Consider the following 13,042-nt stretch of genomic DNA (forward strand, 5'->3'; position numbering starts at 1 on the left):
AAAGAAAAGTAAAACACTATGCCATACAATATTAAAGTTTGGAACATTAAATTTTTAATGCTACTGAAAAATCTATTATAATATACACTTCTCATGATGGTAAATAATTAGCGTGGTGTGAAAATGTGACGTGTTTTATTATAATGTAGTGTATTTTAGTAGTAGTTACGCAAGAAGTTACGACCCTAAATCTAAAAACATGGGTGGTTCAAATATGTTATCGAGTTTTTGTATTCTGTATTCAATTATTAAACTAAATTATATTTTCATAATATATAAGCAATAAAATATCCCAACACGTTATTGTAACGCTAGTTTATATATTTATATTTATCTTTAAAACTATTGGGTTAGTTATCAAAATATAATGTTAGTGGAAATAAATGTTGTCTACAGAACAGATTAATATATCTTGAGTACCATAGAGGAGTTTGTATAGGGGGTAAACTGATAGAACAATGGAAATAAAAACATATTTCTAACTTTTGGGATACAATACTTAAATTTTATGTTTAACAATGGGTTTTTGATTTGTATGATTTAATTTATTGTGTGAAATTGAAAGAAATTTATTTATACTTTAAATAAATAAAATTTAAAATCATAAACAAAGTTTACAATCTGTATCTGTATCTGTCTGTAAGGGGCGTTTCCTTGGTTATAGATACGCTAACAGCACAGATAATAAAAGCATAATTGTAGTTAATTTTTGATATCTCGAAACTCCATGGGACGTGTAGTTTCTATGGCGTTAAAAATATAATATTATGTTAAAAATGATTAATTTAAGAAATGTCTTTTATGTTCAAACATAGTATACAAAAAGAGCATTTTGTTCTAGTTCGCGGTATGTTATCCAACAGATGATCTATTATTCCGTGGTTTGAATTTGTTTAGAAAAGGCGTCCATGAACTAAGACTGCAGTAAAAATTATTAAAAAGTCATTCAAAATGTTACGGGCGAGATAAGTTAAAAGTCTGAGATGTGGGTGATAGTGTGACTGAAAGTTAAGAAGCACAAGTGGCGCATTAGTAAGTCGGTTAAACGATTCTAGGTCGTGTAGGTGTTGAATCGGTATGTGGCACAAGCAGGCTGGGTTATGAATGAGGAGGCTCTGTTGGCACGGGCTTCCGAGGAGCGGGAGCGTATCTTTCAGAGATACGAAAGGGGACGCGAGAATCTCGTCGGTCAAATAGACCCCTGGGAGGATCCCGAGTTTGAAGATTATCATAAAACTGATAGGTATTTTAATGATTTCATTATAATTTATATTTACTTCATATATATAAATTAAGCTAAAATCTTATTTCGTACCACAACTTCTGTTAACACTTTATCCTATGCGATTATTATTTTTTATTTTACACCAATGACTAAAGAATATTTAAAAATCACAGATGTGAAAGGCATGGCAATTGTTCAGTTATTTTGAGTATAAACATCCAATAATATTCATTTTTATTCTTAATATGTAGAATATTTGCTTAGCTTCAGACTGAAGTTTTTAGACTATCATATAGTATCTCTAGTAGAGTATAAAATCAGCATTGCGATTTCTAATACATTTGCATCAGCCACTACTTTGTTTCAGTGCCTCATTAATATTTTGAGTATAAAACTAGTCTTATTATTTAGCTATGCAACAATTTACTCGGGGATAAAGTCATCTGTATGAATTGATTTCTATACCTCTTAAACTCATTGGTCATATAATGGTTTTAAAAAACCATTTGTTTTTTGGTAAAATGTTCGAAATGATTGTTATTGTTTGATAAAACACTTATTACAATAAGCTTTTGACATGAATTTGCTTAATTCCATACCATTTAAGTATGAAGTAAGCCTCTTCTAGATTTTATTTAACAGATAATATGTGTTGTGCTTAAGTAAGTAGTGTAATATGTATAATTAAATCTCATTACAACCTCTGGTATAACTTTTTAATAGCTTTGAAATATTCTTGCTGTAATTGCTATCAAAACATTCACAGCAACAGCTAAGCATAAATACTTCACAAATATATAGAGACTTTCTTGTAAAAATTGAAGTAAAATTCGCTAATAAATAATAAATTTATTTTTTATTTAATATGATGTACAAATTATATGTAAAACAAGTGTCAATTGGTATTACTCTAGAATAGAAGTTGAAAATATATTACTAAATCTAAAACTCAACTTGTTTATAACTTAAAACCATACAAAAGTAATAACTAACATATTTAATAAATTAATAAATTTATCATTTATATAAGGCTGTATAAATAGCATTAGTGCTTGTGTTTTTTTACTTTGCGACTAGTTTTAATGAATTTGTTTTCAGTATATTACAATCTCATTATATAAATAATGACAAGGTGAGTTGTAGTGGTATAAATATTTATATTTGTAATAATATTTTCAGATATGGTTTCATCCATGATGAGCGTTTGTTGCACAAGACGGCTCCGCAAAAAGTCAATGTGGAAGTCGAAAGAGAGAAGAAATGGGTTAAAATGCTCGGCTCCTGGGATACGCCGGCCACAAGAGAGAAACTTCACAGGAGAATATATAAAGGCATTCCAAATTCACTACGAATAAAGATATGGTGTAAGCTGCTGAATGTTAACTCAATGAAATCTACAAACGTTGGGAAATACCAGGAGATGCTTAGACTTGCAAAGCAATGGTCCACGGATGTAAGACAAATAGATTCTGATGTGAACAGACAGTTCCGTGAACATCAGTTCTATAGGGAACGGTATTCTGAGAAACAGTGCTCTCTGTTTAATGTCCTTTGTGCCTATAGTATGTATAATTCTGAAGTTGGCTACTGTCAGGGTATGTCCGGTTTAGCCGGGGTGCTGTTAATGTACATGGACGAGGAGGATGCGTTTTGGGCACTGGCAATTCTATTGTCTGATAAAAAATATGCCATGCACGGATTGTACGTAGAGGGATTCCCGAAGTTAACGAGATTTTTAGAGCATCACGATAAAATATTAACGAAATTCATGCCAAAGCTGAAACAACACTTCGATAAGTTCGGCCTTGACGCTATTCTTTATTCTCTCAAATGGTTCTTTGTGTGCTTTGTCGAACGAGTGCCATTCAGTTTGTGTTTGAGAGTGTGGGATATATATCTTCTCGATGGGGAACGCGTTATCACAGCGATGGCATACACAATACTGAAACTCCACAAGAAGGCAATAATGAAGCTGAATGACATGGATCTTATAGTTAATTATATTCAGGTATCATTATAGTGTCCGACACATTCCGATAAGATGTCGATAAAATGGTTAATTGGCTGACGTTTTCAGGTTAAGCTTCATAAAGATTTCGGTTACGAGGACGATATAGTCATTCACCATTTGGAGCGTTCCATGGATGAGTTGAAGAGAGCCAAGATTGATTATCCGGGGCCGCCACCGCCCTCGGAACTGCCCCAACGACAACTAGGGGCATTCGTGGAGCCGGATAAGAAGGCCAAAATAGGTCAGAGGGCTGAAAATTTCTCGGAGACCGAGAAGCAAGCCAGAGCCACTGTCATATTGAGGTACATAAGTCATATAGTCATATATATATATATATGTACGATTTTTTCCGGAACGCTAATCTTTTACGGCCCTATAATGTAAAGTGACGGTGCAATGCAGTAATGATAAAATATATTAAACAAGTATTGTATATATCAATGAAAAAGTATAGAGTGGTTTGTTGAATTCAAAATTTTTTTTAGCTAACCATAGCTATTATTAGCCATAAAGGGTTACTTTAAAATACATAATGCATACTTATTGTAAACATGTTTGGAATCTTAAGTCTTTATTTTGGTAAAAATATAATAAAAAGTCTTGATAATCTGTCAGCTATATAAAATTATAAGGATAATATATTTAATGTATAGGGCAGGAAACGCACACACACACACACATATATATATATATATATATATATATATTTGTTTTATATTTAGTGACTTTAGAAATTACTTTTCATATTTACTGTGTCAGCTGATAAACTATTAAAGTCAAAAATCTGTTCCATTTTAGAATAGAGATACCACATACATTTTTTATAAGTCGTTACTACAAACATAAAAAGGATTTTTCATTGAATTAGTTTTTAGTATTAATAATCACAACTGTCCCTATTGTATGAATAGTACTAGAATAATACATTACATTTTATTCTGACTTGAATTTGTGTTGAATCAGACCTTATGTTATTTCTATTATTTGATCCAACATAAAAAAAATCTGAATCATCACTGATAGCGGTGCTCAGAAACTATAAAACTCACACAAATGTCTTGTAATTCTTCATGGTTTATAAATATTGTCTGAAATGTTTATGTTATTGTCAATAGATGTCGAGAAGCACTAACGGTCGGCAATAAAATAAAAAAATCTTCAGTATATGAACACTGCCTAATATCTATAGCTATTAAACTTGATAATTATGGATAGTTCTGTTGTATGCTTGTATATTTAAGCATAATTTAAGGTGAAGATCCAGTGTAAGGTTAATTATAAGAAAAGTTTTTTCTACGGCCCAAAAAAACTGGATGTGGCTTGTTTTAACTTGTTTGTCTTTAGTATTAAACTACTTACGAAGAACTGATTATTACACTTCCCATTAAATGCAGCCAATGTAACAAAACATGGAACTATATGCATAACATATTAATACTTAAATTCGCTTTAAATAAACATACTTCAGAGACCATAGCAGATCAACCGGCCATATAAGTCCAGCGCCTGCTTAATCTGCCTCTGTAATATTCCTATCAGGGTCATATCTTTAGTATCTAATTACTGAACTTTGCTTTCTGGTAATATCCACCACCCAAGGATATGAACTTCAACCATCCCTAACTTCAGACCATAGATAATCTGGTAGAAATTAAAATATTTTTTTCAACCGTATTTTCATGTTTGTTTTGTTTTTCTTTATTTTATTGGAGTTTTAATGATACAGATATTTACCTTTTTTCAGACGTGAGAAAGCAGCGTTGGAGCTTCAGGAACTCCGAGTATCCCAAAGTGACACCGTGTCAGGTAACGAGTCACTGTCAACCGATGACTCCCTCTCAGATCACTTCACACATTTATAAACTCACATCTGATTTATATATTAATTAAGTAAAGAAATTATATTATATATATATATATATATATATATATATATAATATTATCGTTATTGTTTAACTGTGATTATATTTAAATCAGATGTTGAATAGAAAAAAACTATGCCGCTTGATATTTCGCTGAGTCTATACATAGTTATAATGCATGCTGATCATTGTTAATTAATGATTATAGTTAGCTATTGTATTATAAATTCCATTATATTGTTTTCGCCATTTTGTTTAGATAATCATATTAATTGCTACATTAGTTTTTTAAAAATAAATGTGATTTACCTTCAAGTACAAATCGAACACATCATGTATTCTCTGTATTTGAGATACATTGTTTACATAGTATTCCTGTGAATAAAACCCTCACTATAGAAGTTATAGGATCTGATATAACAATCACATATAAAAATCATAAATTGAAGTTTTTGAAGCTCACTTGGATATAGTATTAATTATAAGAAGAAAATGTATATTAACGAGGAAGTTACACACAAATTCAAATAGATTAATGTATGAAGAGATAGTTATGAATAGAATATATAAAAAATGATTTAATCATACACATACTTAATCGGATGAACAATGCAATATGAAAAAGTTTCCCCATTTTTTATAAATTAAAAAATTGTATGGGAGATTTATGTGAAAGCAGATGTTAAGTTTGTATATAATGGGGTGCTTGTATGTTGCTTATACGACATTGTTATTTCAATAATTAGATTGTTAGGTAAGATATTACAAGGAATCTATTCATGACTGTAAATATAGATATGTTATTGTTAATATTCCTTTCTGCCCTTTTAATACTTTAACTTAAATATTTCTTGCCAATATTTGATGATATATTATTATATGAGGTATAAAATTTAATAATGTCATTATAGGCAGCCAAATCGAATTTAAGTATTAATATGTGGAGAGCCAAATTATAACTTCATATAGTAGGTATACAGAAATAATTTCTTACATTATTATTTTTTAAAAAAAATCTATATTTTACTTATAGTACATGTGTTCATATTAAATTAATTAAATTTAAAGTTTTAATATTTCATTCAGCCACCTTAGAGATCGGAACCTAAGTTTTTCAAACAGTACAAACGATACATTTCGTTGGTTAAATTCGATTCCTGTAAAATAAAAATTCGTTTAGATTTGTTGTATTATATAGTTTTTATTAGTTATTTCATGTGATGTATGCTAGCGTCAGTGTATCGGTAGCAATATGCTCGGCGACCCCCGTATCTCGAAACTTCACTGTATTTATTTTTTTCGTTCATTTTGTGCACCAGCATGTATGGTGGTACGGAGGTGGGTTTATGTCATTAACACGCAGTAATTAACACGCTTAATTTAATGAGACATCTCTTATTGATACTAACAAACACATAAACATTTACTTTGGGACGATTTTGTTTGTTTAACATTGTACCGGTTATTTAATTAGTGACGTAGACGTTGACACGTCAAAACAGTTGCATTTTGACGTTGTTTGTCAAATCATCATTGAATCTCTGCTCCATACCTAATTGAAATTGTTTTAATCGATGTTTCAATTGTTCGTCATTGCCATCAACACATAAACCCACCCCTATCATCTTTTTTTTATACATTGTGTCTGCTTTTTATGGTATTATTTATATTGTTTATATCTAAAACATTGAGTGTTAATGTTATTAACGTTTAGAAAATGAAGACATGGAAATTTAAATATATATTTTTGTCTATGTTAACGTATTTTATTAGATGAAATATAAATCCTAGTCATACTGTTCTAGGGTGGCACATTAAAAGTATAATTTTTTTATTTTAGTTTTGCCGCCAATTGTGATCTGAAGACACGTCAAAGTAGTTACAATATACCTTATTCATGGTATGTTCTAGAAGTAACAGTTGTTTAGAAATCACATAGATATTTTAAACAGCACTTCTATTTCTATGATTTGCTTATATATTTAATATAACATATCATGGTAGATTTTTAGCACTCGCCCACGTTATATCGCAGCAGTATTGCCGTATTAATTATTAAAATAAGTCTTCAGTTTCTAAATAGTTCGTAATTAAATATTTTAAATATAATTCAAGAAATAATTTTACGTTTAGATGAAAATGCTGTACCTCTCCACACATCCCAAGCCTCGATGAACATCCTGAATGACATACCCTTCCCATCCTATACCAAGACACCACCGAACTATCTGATCAAAGACAATACCAAAATTCGCCGCAGGAAACAATGAGAACGCTAGACCGTTGTTAATACTAAAGGGTTGTTAATTCGATTAGGTTGCGAGCAGAGATTTTTTTGTCACACTTGCATGTGTTCTTTTGGGCACATTTTTTGCTTATGATTGTGTGCGCGTTCCCGTCTAGAGGTAAGTGTATTTTGCATGATTTTTTCTGTGTTTTTTAAATGGCTGGCCACAAATTCAATGCCTTAGAAATGTCCTCGTGTGACGCTAAACCAATGTGATGTCTAATTTCGATGAATAAGTTTATGAATTATAACACAGAGGTCTCGATTAATTTGATACTTCAGTAAAATTAAATCATCGGTTACGAGTAAACCTATTAAAATAGAGAGATTTCTAATTTTCATGACATTCCATGTAACTGTTAATTTAAATAAGATGTAACAATAGTATCAAAAGTCTAGAATATTTTTTTTAATGATAATGTATATTTTTGAATTTTTGTAACTGTATCTTATAATGAATACAATTTTGTCTATAGTTACTGTCGTGTGAATGATTTAACTTGACAGATGACATGTGACAGGTGACAGTTGTATTTAATGGCGGGTATAATGACACGACACAAAAATATTTATTAATCTTATTACAATTACAACACGTAATTAATGTTTTACGGTATCGATGCCTCAGTTTTTTTTTTATTTAAAATATTGAATTTATGGCCAGTACTTATAAATTGCTTATCTTAGTTTCGGTTGCATTCATATACATCATGATACATCTTTAAGCCAAAATTGGTGAGCTTGCTTTACATGCACAATTATATATCCAATTATATCATTATTTTCAGTTTAAATTCTCAATTTTTCATATATATTTTATTTATTATTAATTTCAGTAATCATTGCGACGATATAATTAAATTATTTAATTTTGACAAACATAGCTATCAGTTGTGGCAAGACCAAAACTTAGTTCATTGAAGAACTGCAACCATAGTTGAGAGGGGTCTAGATGATAAAGGATTCAAGGTTGTAGTGGTTTTCTAGATCATAGCGGCGTAGCGAGTGGTGTGCGGTGCGAGGACTCGGTGTCCGTTTTGGGGTCTAGGAGGTCCCTCGCTGACACCAGCGTGACCAGTACCGCTGACCTCAGCGTGTTCTCCAGCGGGAGGTCCCACGCTCCCGACAATTCGCTGGACACCCACAGCAACATCAGCGACGACGGCACTGGGTCAGATGGGTGAGATAGACGCACTAGATCACGAACCTCTCACAGACCACCCCCTTCCTTTTATCATGTCATACGAGAAAACACTTGTATAATTGTCGATGTTATTGAATGTATTACCGTAACGATATCCGGTACTCAAGGTGGGGTCAAAGGGACCGCAGTAAAGCGATCCGGTGGCAGAGCTGGCGATCACAAACTAAGACATATACTTAGCTACGTCCGGGAGATTATAAGACTGAGTTTAACAGATTTTCGGTAAGAGTAAGGTGGGTCGGTAGCTCACTGTTGGATAACCAAGCTCATGCCGCAGCGATCGTAAAGTAACTCGGCTAACGATTGCTTTGTAATGCCATCAAATGTCAACACACATAAAGACCACCATCGTTGTTTTGTTTGCGGATGTTATCTCAGTGTCCAGTCGGTCACCGACGCTGTTCATACGCTGTAGAGATTAACTTGAAGGTTACGAGAATGTTTGATTGCACGTTTCGTGTTTGATGTCATCACATGTTTTGTCGGTGTTGAATGTTTTAGGTACAGCTAATATAAAGATCTTTGGATCAGCTCATTGTGTGTTTCTTTTAGTATCATGAATAATTTTTGAAATAGCTTCAGGTTGAAGGAGAAATGGATAGAAAAATATACAAATAATCGGTACAATTATTGTTATAAATTTGAATTCTTCTATTAAGATCTGTATAGAGTAATGTCCAAAAAAAAATTTTTATATTGTACTACAAAAAATTCTCGACACTGCTTTAGAGTGAATACCCTACCACTCGTAGTGGCTTCGCGTAGTTGCAGAAAGCTGGCTGTGATGAAATTTTTATATATAATCCAAATTGATTTGCGTGAACATTACAGCTGCGGGAACTGTAGTTTGAGCGTGCAATGGTTGCCAACCGCCCAGTCGACGCCCAGGGCGACTCCATACCCACCATCTGCCTCGCCGTCAGAGGACGTGGTCAGGATCCACGTCACATACAATCCCCTCGCGAGCCCTTCACACCTACAGCCGGTCAGTCCATCCAAATATAAATACGAGCACCACAAGCCTGTCTCCCTAAACTTCTACACCAACGGCAGCAATGTACCGGACAATAGGATCCGGATCCAAGTTTCCTCGGAGGAGCTCCTGACGCCGATAGTGGACTCCGGCCGCATAATATCACCTCGCTACATCGACTCCCATCCAGGAATGTATGAATATAAGTAGTCATAATCATCGTATAACACCGTTTTCCTGATTTACTTGTCATATTTTAGTATTTTATATATTGCCCGAGTTTGCTTTGATTAGTTCAGCTACAGGCGGTGGAGGTAGATGTGTTTGCAAAGTTGTTTAGGGCTAGAAACTTTAAAATAATGGAATACGAAGAGTAAAGAAACATTATTATTGTAATATGTTATATATATATTTATAAGTTAGTATGGAAATATTTATTTTATTATTGTCTTAGCGAATCTCATTCCACACATATATATATATATATATATATATATATATGCTTTTTATATATATAATATGATTATTTCGTTATAGTGACCGTCTTTGTTATATCTGCTTAATAAGATAACTATGTATCGGAAAACCGTAGTTTTAGTGAAGTGCCATTGGTGGTTTTGCAATTTTATGTTGCACTTGCATTAATATGTAGTTGTCCATTCAAAAATCCCCTTAAAAAAGTCGTTCAGAAATGAAAAAAATTAAAAACGGTCGGTCATTAGTTTTACTATGCAATTTTTACTACCTACACAAATGAAGGGGAGGGGTATTATTTAAAAGCACTCTCACTAAATAACATGAGGCACCAAAATTATGGCAATTTTATATGGTGAAATTATGATCCAAAATACGTTGGATCTGGATGTCGAGAATTATATGAAAAATCAATTTTAAATTATTGTAAAAAAAAGTTCTACTTTCGTCACAATTTGCTTAAGACGAAGCAAGAAACGTTATAGATTTTAGAATCTGTTTGCTTCATTAAGAAATCCTTTTTTTTTTTTAAAAAGACCCCTTTTTTTGTTTACAAGAGAATCAATAAGGTTAGCCCTGTTTTATTAAGTCCTAACACTGGAATGTACAAGCGTACATTATTCGGGATACAAACGAAATGCCTACCAAAAAAAAAAAAAAACATGGTTAACTTGGAAATATGTAAAGCTATGTTTAATATTAAACATGATAACCAAGTCATCGTGGTATTAAAATTTCGTTAGTGATTTTTTTTTGGGTATAACATAACTTTTTTCATGCCTAGTCCATTCGTAAGTTTATTCTTTCAAAAGTCTCACTCTAATGTATTATATTAGGTCATTGTAGAGAAACGACAGGCTCCTATGCAAGCTTGGACTAAGCGTGCAATTAATGCCATAACTTGTGAGTGCTATCATTTAAAATTTATAATTAATAATTATTTAAGTAGGTTTTTACTGTCGTATCCAAAAAAAAAATAATATAATTTTGGTATTGTAACAAAACTCCAGATTAATTTTAATATGTTATAAAAATTCTAGACTGAATATCATTTCTGTCCCTACATTATTTTAATATGAAAAGACATTCCGTTACGCGTTCAGAAATTATGAAAAATAATAATATTATTTTATTAGTATGTATATTGTTTTTAAGATCGTTCTAGGAAACGATTTGATCTATGTTTTATATTGACCAACAAAAATATGTATTGGTTTCGGATAATTTTCGTTGCAGCTCCATTTAGAAACGTCGGAAGCTTATTTATAATTTTTATTATTTTAAAATCCGAAAAAATATTCGAAAAATATTAGTTTCATTTAAATTTATTTATAATTTGTCAATACAGTCAAATATACTTTACAAATGCGGAGCGTTAATAGTTTTTCGTTCATAAACCCTCGTTCATTAACGTTAGTTGTTGAATGAGGAACGCGAGACGCTTCGTATATGATGACAATGCAAACTCGTGTTAAGCTTACAGGATATAGAACATTTGAATCTTATGTCCTGGACTCGGAAACTGAAATCATTTCATTTCTGTTTTTCATAAATCAAAGATGACTTGTCTCTCACTTTATAACACACACACACATATATATATATATATATGTGTTGACAGAATTACACATCTTAATAATCTCATTGAGACATTTTTATTGCGGCGTATTTTCTTTTATGACTTTGACGATCTTCCAATATTGTTTGCTTTTATTAAAATCTAAAAACGTAATACGCGCTATATTATGACGAAATATTTTCATGTAATCTATGTCATAAAGTACATATTGTACTTTAAAAATTGATTGACGATGAAAATAAAATAACCGTTACTCTCTACTCTAATTCTGTTTTGTCGGAGTTTTTTTTTTTTAAATAAAAAAAAAACATTGTAACAACGCATCAAGTACAACCGCTTCGATTCTTACAAGGAGCGAAAATGTTTTATGAAGTAAATGTGGTTAGTACAATATATTTATACTATTTTAATAGAGACTTCTCGTCTGCACCCTCTATAACTCTCGTGTAGCGATATATTCGAATCAGCTGTTTCGATTGTTAAAGCGGAAAGCGAAAAGTCTGTGATTTGTGATAACTTGTGGCACTTATGATCTTTTAAAGGAATCTCTGTTTTTGTTTTTTTTTTTTTTTTGTAAATTATAATATCCTCGCTCAAATATATTATAACAAAGCTACTTATTCGATCTGTTTATTTGGAAAGCGTTATCCAAAAATATCAAAAAAATATGTGCCATCATTATTTTTATTTACAAACAATGCATTGTATTTGAATAGTGCAAACACGGATTGCGCATGTACATGTCATGTAATTAATAATTGTATATTTTTTTTAAGGATCATTTTTTTTTATTGCTTAGCATATTTAGAAAAAAAAACGCACTTTTTTGTTATTTAGTACGTGCCTGAAAGGTCGATAACCCGTACTCACGCGGCTGGATTGTTAAAAACGGAGACCTCGTAGATTTTCGTGAATCTTCGTTAAGACGATTACTGTGTTTACGAAATGCACTCTTACCATAGTATTGAATCGTCGCAATTTATACGGAGTCTTAATATTTTCATTCATAAATCTACATTGATACTATCGCGTAATACTAACACGATGATTTATTGATGAAAAAAAAAAAACTATTAACTATCCGTTTGAAGTGTGATCGTTCAGACTAGTGGTAGCTGTACGGCACTACAAATATAGAGGTGTTAATTCGTAACGTCTTGGGTTAGTTTTAGTGTGCCTTCTTCGTTTCTATGACGTCAAAGCGAGGTCGTAATTATTCAAATACACAGAATATTAAAATTTTATAGCACATTCCAATGTAATGTAATTATATTTAATATGTAGCCGGGTAATGGATCTATTAGTGTTTCGTTAGGATGGATGCTTGGTACGTCGCTAGGGATTGCGTTGGGTCGTACGAGTTCGTTTGCGGGTCCATAGCTAGCTGGTAGTTTTAGCTTTACTCGTTTATTACACTGATATTGTT

General features: G+C 31.9%; 1 protein-coding gene across 5 annotated transcripts; it reads left to right on the forward strand.

The window, feature by feature from the left end:
- Nucleotides 1-695: 695 nt before the first annotated feature.
- Nucleotides 696-10,723, forward strand: LOC116777512 (USP6 N-terminal-like protein). Of its 5 annotated transcripts, none has more exons than XM_032671106.2 (7): nucleotides 697-985; nucleotides 1,056-1,243; nucleotides 2,405-3,233; nucleotides 3,303-3,538; nucleotides 4,981-5,042; nucleotides 8,374-8,566; nucleotides 9,422-10,723. In XM_032671106.2, the coding sequence occupies exons 2-7, from the start codon at nucleotides 1,101-1,103 to the stop codon at nucleotides 9,771-9,773; spliced, it is 1,815 nt and encodes a 604-aa protein (XP_032526997.1). In that variant the 5' UTR covers nucleotides 697-985; nucleotides 1,056-1,100; the 3' UTR covers nucleotides 9,774-10,723. The 5 variants fall into 5 exon arrangements, with proteins under 5 accessions (XP_032527000.1, XP_032526999.1, XP_032526997.1 ...); XM_032671107.2 differs by having other exon boundaries at nucleotides 698-847; XM_032671109.2 differs by having other exon boundaries at nucleotides 696-1,243; nucleotides 8,374-8,557.
- The last annotated feature ends 2,319 nt before the right edge of the window (nucleotides 10,724-13,042 follow it).

The sequence above is a fragment of the Danaus plexippus genome, chromosome Z, assembly GCF_018135715.1.
Source record: "Danaus plexippus chromosome Z, MEX_DaPlex, whole genome shotgun sequence".
NCBI lineage: Eukaryota > Metazoa > Arthropoda > Insecta > Lepidoptera > Nymphalidae > Danaus > Danaus plexippus.